At 54.4% G+C, this 6,377-nt stretch overlaps 1 protein-coding gene across 1 annotated transcript; it reads left to right on the top strand.

Moving 5' to 3' along the window:
* Positions 1-1,164: 1,164 nt before the first annotated feature.
* Chst14 (carbohydrate sulfotransferase 14) lies at positions 1,165-3,190 on the top strand. Its single transcript, XM_055603755.1, has one exon. It carries the CDS (start codon positions 1,295-1,297, stop codon positions 2,423-2,425), a length of 1,131 nt encoding a protein of 376 aa, XP_055459730.1. The 5' UTR covers positions 1,165-1,294; the 3' UTR covers positions 2,426-3,190.
* Positions 3,191-6,377: the final 3,187 nt, after the last annotated feature.

Genomic DNA, 6,377 nt, shown 5'->3' with positions numbered 1-6,377 from the left:
CGCAGGAGTTTAAAGAGGTGTCATTTTACAGACAGATGTAGTCCCAAGGAATCCCACCACCAGAAATCTATGTACATTAACTGGAAGCCAACCGCTGTGGAGTGAGGGGTCACAGGTGGGCCTCTAATGCACCTCAGCTGGGGTGCAGGGAGGCCAGTGAGCCTCTCAGTTCTGCCTCTTACCCCGCGTCCTCTGTGTGGCTGGGTTTGGAGGGCTGTCCGTGAACGACACACACCTCATCTTAACCCTCAAGTCCCCTCATCTGCCAGATCTTGTCACCATTATCACCTAGTCCTTCCATCACCCTCTGGGTATAACGTGTCCCCAGGTCAACACGTCCTCCTCCTGTCTAGTGTCGCGCTCTGTCGTGACTCGAAATTGTTGTAGAGTAAGATCAACAGAGATGGACATTGTGGAACATGCCTGCAGTCTCAGCAGTAGGGAGTCAGGCGGGAAGGTCTGGAGGTCAGCCTTGGCTGTCCAGTGAAACCCTCTAAACATCTAAAGAACAAAAAGCCCTGCAGTCACAGCTACTGCAAAGTCCATACAACAGGGATACCCATAGATCCCTAACGCCCGGCAAGTGGCTGGGACGGCTAGAGGAAATGATGCAAAACTTTTAGCAGGCACTTTCTTTGGCCCCCAATCTTGTCTCCGTTTCACAGCCTTGCTGGTTCCCCCACATGTAGAATCAAGATTGAGAGGAGACATTAGCCAGAACTTGACAGAGGGGTCCTGTCCTGGGCTGGGGGCGGTAAGGGCTGCTAAGGACCATGCTTCCAGACAGGACAGATCTCCTTTATGTCTGGACGCGCGGAGTGGTGGGCAGTCAGTCAAGTCTTCAGACAAGCAGTTTAAGGCAGGATGGTGAGTGCAAACTTTAAAAGTCCAGCACCCTGAGGGCACGTGTCGAGAGACGCGGGACCTCAGCCAAGCTCTTTCCCGCTTTTCAGATCTCACTGAGCTTTTGTCCGCTAGGCCCAGGGGTCTGGAGTGGCCCCGGCTCCTGCGTCCTTTCTCGGGCGAGGGTCCGCCTGCGGCCTCGGCAGACTGTTCCCGGGACTCGGGCACCCGCCCCTCTCCCCGCCCCCCCGACGTGGGCCCGCCCCCGCGCCTGTATCACGGGGGGGGGGGGGGCGGGGGGCGGAGAGCAGCCGGGCGGGACATCCGGGCCTGGTCCCTCGCTGCGCCCGGGAGCCGGCCACCCACTAACCCGCCCCTCCCGAGACCTCCAGCCCCAGCCGCCTTCGCCTCTCTTGCAGCCTCGAGATCGGCGAGGTCTGCCGGGAGCACCATGTTCCCCCGCCCTCTGACCCCGCTGGCGGCCCCGAAAGGCGCCGAGAGCCTGGGCCGCACCCCGAGGCGGCCCCCCTCGGGCAGGGCCCGGGTTGGACTCGGCGGGCAGCCCCTGCTGCTGCCGTCCATGCTGATGTTCGCCGTGATCGTGGCCTCCAGCGGGCTGCTGCTCATGATCGAACGGGGCATCCTGTCGGAAATGAAACCCCTTCCCCTGCACCCTCTCAGCCACAAAGGCGAGGCCTGGCGCGAGACGGCTCCCAAGCCCAGAGGCCTATCCTTGGATGCTGGGGACTCGGACCTGCAAGTGCGGGAGGACGTCCGAAACCGGACCCTGAGGGCGGTGTGCGGACAGCCAGGCATGCCCCGGGACCCCTGGGACTTGCCGGTGGGACAGCGGCGCACCCTGCTGCGCCACATCCTCGTGAGTGACCGCTACCGCTTCCTCTACTGCTACGTCCCCAAAGTGGCCTGCTCTAACTGGAAGCGCGTGCTCAAGGTGCTGGCGGGCGTCCTGGACAACGTGGACGTTCGCCTCAAGATGGACCACCGCAGTGACCTGGTGTTCCTGGCGGACCTGCGGCCTGAGGAGATTCGCTACCGCCTGCAGCATTACTTCAAGTTCCTGTTTGTGCGAGACCCCTTAGAACGCCTCCTGTCTGCCTACCGCAACAAGTTTGGGGAGATCCGAGAGTACCAGCAGCGCTACGGGGCGGAAATTGTCAGGCGCTACAGGCCTGGGGCGGGCCCCAGCCCTGCGGGGGACGATGTCACCTTCCCGGAGTTCCTCAGATACCTGGTGGACGAGGACCCCGAGCACATGAATGAGCACTGGATGCCTGTGTACCACCTGTGCCAACCGTGTGCTGTGCGCTACGACTTCGTGGGTTCCTATGAGAGGCTGGAGGCCGATGCCAACCAGGTGCTGGAGTGGGTGCGGGCTCCACCCCACGTCCGGTTCCCAGCTCGCCAGGCCTGGTACCGGCCGGCCAGCCCGGAAAGTCTGCATTACCACCTGTGCAATGCTCCACGGGCCCTGCTTCAAGATGTGCTGCCCAAGTATATCCTGGACTTCTCCCTCTTTGCTTATCCGCTGCCCAATGTCACCAGGGAAGCCTGTCACCAGTGACGGTAGGCCAGCACCTTTTGGAGTTTGGATTTAATGCCAGCGGCTTTGAGGCGTCTTTCAGAAACACTCCTGGTGCCAGGGCTTGCTGGTTTGTCTAGATGTCTCCATATCCCAGTGGTAAGGACTGTCCACAGGAGGTCCTTGCCCACAGTAGCTCAGTGGACAGATCTAGAAAGGAGGCCTGCTGCTCTCACCGGTGGACTCTCGTAGGCCTGTGGCATCCTTGTCTGGACACCAGTGTGTTATTAAAGCCATATGTTTGATCGCAAGACTGACCCCAGGCTCCTGGCTGCTCCAGGATCCAGGGCCTGTTGTAACTTAACCTGTGGCCAAATCCCAAAGGTGGTACTAGGCAATGGCATGACGGTGCCTAGGACCAATGGCTCTGACCCTCCGCTCACCCTTCCCATGGACCTCAGGACTGGCGTGAGCTGTTGTGCCTTAGAAATGAATTTCGTGCTTTTCTACTCCAGACTTTAAATTTAGTACTCTTGCTAGGTCCGTTTCTTTTTTCTAGGGAAAGAAAGAGTGAAGTGGGGCCCTTACCTCGCAGCTCTAAGACCCAGGCCCTCAAGCATCCAAAGACCCCTGTGCCTGACCTCTTCCTGGAGCTCTTGGAGCAAATTCAATAAGCCTCCCTTCCCTCCGAACCTTTTGAGACTGTGACTGTGGCTGGTGTATCTGGCTGTCACTTGTCTAATGCATTTATTTAAAATGTGTATTTTGATAGAATCCTTGTAAGGGCTGACTTTTAATAAAGCTTTTTTATATATATACAAAATGAGCATCTCTGTGATTCCCCTCAGTTCCCATGGGTGCTGGAAGACTCCTCCATGCTTGTTTCCCTAGGTCAGAAGAGGAACCATGCAGGTAGCAACAATAAGACAAAGTAACTAAACCTGCTTAAGCAGGTCCGGCGGCCCCTGTCACACCATGGAGCCTTTTGGGACTCCTAATAGGCTCACAGACTCCGTCGCTAAGATGCCACTTAAAAGACAAGGTCCGCCAGGGGAAAGGAGTGCACACAGCTTTAATGCAAGAACTCTAGGGGCGGAGGTGGATGCTCTCTGCGGTTGAGGCCAGCCTGGTATGTCTAGGGAGTTCCAGGCCAGCCAGGGATAGACAGTGTGCCGTCAGGTACATAGCATACCTACCTGGATTAGCCTTTAATGGGAACGAGGGCTGGTTTAGCAGTTATGTCCACAAGGACTTGAGTTCGATTCCCAGCACCCATCTCGGGTGGCTCCCAGCTGCCTGTAGCTCCAGGGGAGCCAACAGCTCTGACCTCTGCGTGCCCATACACACGTGGCATATACCCATTCAGATCTATACATATGATTAAAAGTGAAGTAAAGCTTGAAGAAGGGACTGAATACGAGGCATGGGCTCTGCATTAGGTTAGGCAGGAGCTCCCCCACCCCCTTTTTTTTTTTTTTAGATGGAATTCGGTCTCTGTGTAACCCTGGCTGCCCTAGAACTTGTTATGTAGACCAGGCTGGCCTCAAACTCAGAGATCCACCTGCCTCTTGTCACCTGACCTCTGGAATTAAGGGTGGGAGCCATCACACTTGGCTAATTTTAAAGGCAAAGTGGGGCCACTGTATTTTTTATTTTGAGATGGGGGGGTCTTACTATACCTAGGCTAGACTTAACATATAATCTGAGCTGCCTTAACCTCTGGAGTAGCAGGGATTATAGGTGCCTACCATCATGCCAGCTAGGAATACCAGTAGGAAATACTGGCCCACACCCCAGTATTTCCAAACAAAAAAGGGGGATTGCTGGGAGAGCAAGGGAAGACTCGAGAATTTACAAAAAGGGATTGTCAACAAGTTCCATGAGCCTCAAGCACCTCCGGAGTCCTCCACTCCTTTCTTACCGGAGCTTATAGGAATTCTGAACCTGTATCATCCAGTTGGTCTCCTGTTTAGTGCCACAGGCAACCTAGAAAGCCCAGAGAATGTGAGGCCCGGCTGTTGGCTCTGTTTCATTCCATTTAATGCTGAGGAGTTCAGTTCCCTAAATCATCATCCTGCTTTACAGAGCGTGTGAGTAGCCGCCCAAAGAGTCCACCCCAGGGACATGAGCCTCCCAAGTAGGAGGGCAGAAGAAAAGGGCAGACACACAGACAGATGGGCCACACTGACCAGGTTGGGGGATCTGGAAAGTTTGTGGAAGGCGGGAGTAGAGAGAAGAAAGGCTAAGAAGGCAGGACTTACATGAAAGACTGATGGGCTAGTGGGGTGGGAACATTTTGCAAAATGTCTCCGCTCTTTGATTTGGAAAGAACTGAACCCAGCCTAACTGGTTGGCCAGGAGCACTGCTCTGAAGGGGAAGGGGGGTAGGGCAAAATGAGGTTCTTGATTAGCCTATTGGTTCTTGTCCACCTGGCAGAAAAGGGATGCTGGGCCACAGAGCATCCTGCTAGCCAGAGGTGGACGGCTGTGATGTAGAAGAAGGGTAGGTTAGAGCAGAGAGAGCAACAAGACAAATGGCACCTGCTGGGCCTTTTTGCTTAGAATCAGCCAAGGAATTTGTCACTAAATTTTCTCTCCAGGAAATGCACTTCTTAAAAAAGATCCGCTCTGGGCCCCACACACATAGGTAACAGATATACAGCTTGGTCCTCATGTGGGACCTCTAACAGCAGGAGCAGGGGCTGTCTCTGACGCTGTTGGCTGCCTGTGGATGCCTTTCCCCTAACTGAGCAGCCTTGGCTAGCCTCAATAGAAGATTCGCCCAGTGCTACTTGACGTGCCAAGGTGGGTTGATATCCGTTGGAGGTCTCCCTTCACTGAGAAGGAAGGGAGGTGGGCAAAGGAGAAAGGGAGGGGAGGGGAGAGGGAGGGACTGTGAGGAGAGGAGGGAGGGCAAGTTCCGATAGGGATGTAAAGTAAATAATTTTTAATTTAAAAAAAAAGAAGAATAATTTTTAAATCCTCAAGGAAATGACAAGACTTGGGCCCAGCTGTCTCCAGTGGGAACTGGCTTTCCCTCAGTGCCCAGGACAGAGCTGGAAGGGGCTTTGGGCTCTGGCTCACCAAGGAAAGGGACTTCTCAGGACTGGACTCCAAAACTGCACCTTCTGAGAATTCCTCCCTTCCCCTGGGTCAGCTGGGACTCCTAGCCAGAGCCAAACCCTCTGCTACAGGCTGGCCCCTAGGAGAACAAGGGCACCTTTAAAAGTCACTCCACCCAGGACAACTCTGGTTCCCTCGACACAGAGGGCTAGGACTAGCACTGTCTAACTTCCGTCATGGTTGGGGCCCAAGATCAGAGGGAAAGGAACGAGCCCCGTAGGGTCTGGCCCTCTGAGTCTGAACCCTAACTCCATTTCCAAACTCCAGTGCTCATCCATTTCTCCGCCTGTCTGGGGCTGTCTGGCACAGAAGTCACCTTAAATTCTCAGGTCCTTTTCCCTCCCTGTAGGAGATCACATCACCCAAGACCCTGCAGGAAGCCATAATAAGTGCAGAAGAGCTGCTGAACCACCTCTCCGGGAGAACACAGAACCCTCATATCTCCTAGGGGGTCCAATCACTAGAGGGGCCAGATTCCCAAGCCCTCTCCTAGGATGGACCCCCGTGACTTTCTTTTTCAAGCCAGCTTCTGTCTGACCTGCTTTCCAGACTCCAAAAAAAAAAAAAAAAAAAAAAAAAAAAAAAAAAAAAAAAAAAAAAAAGTAACTAACGATGGCTGCTCTAAATTTTAAGATCCCAATCTGTACTGTATGCATTCCTCACAACTCAGTACAGTAAGTAAAATCTGATTCTATCCTAGAGAGGAGGCCTGAGGTGGGGAAAGAGACTGAGGATTAAAACCCAGCTCCGTCTAGTGTTTGCCTCTGGAGAGCGAGCTTTCGAGAACTGCAGGTGACCCAGTCCGTGGTGTTTGCTGTGCGCCATGTGTTCCTTTTCTTTTTCTCCTGAGTTTTTGCACCCGTTTCCAGGC

This window comes from Psammomys obesus, unplaced genomic scaffold (assembly GCF_907164565.1).
Source record: "Psammomys obesus unplaced genomic scaffold, mPsaObe1.curated_primary_1811, whole genome shotgun sequence".
Taxonomy (NCBI): Eukaryota; Metazoa; Chordata; class Mammalia; order Rodentia; family Muridae; genus Psammomys; species Psammomys obesus.
Note: the sequence above shows the minus strand (reverse complement) of the source record. Positions and strands in the feature narration are given on the sequence as shown.

Coding starts and splice junctions, on each gene's coding strand:
- Chst14 (XM_055603755.1), top strand. CDS start 1,295: ATGTTCCCCCGCCCTCTGACCCCGCTGGCGGCCCCGAAAGGCGCCGAG.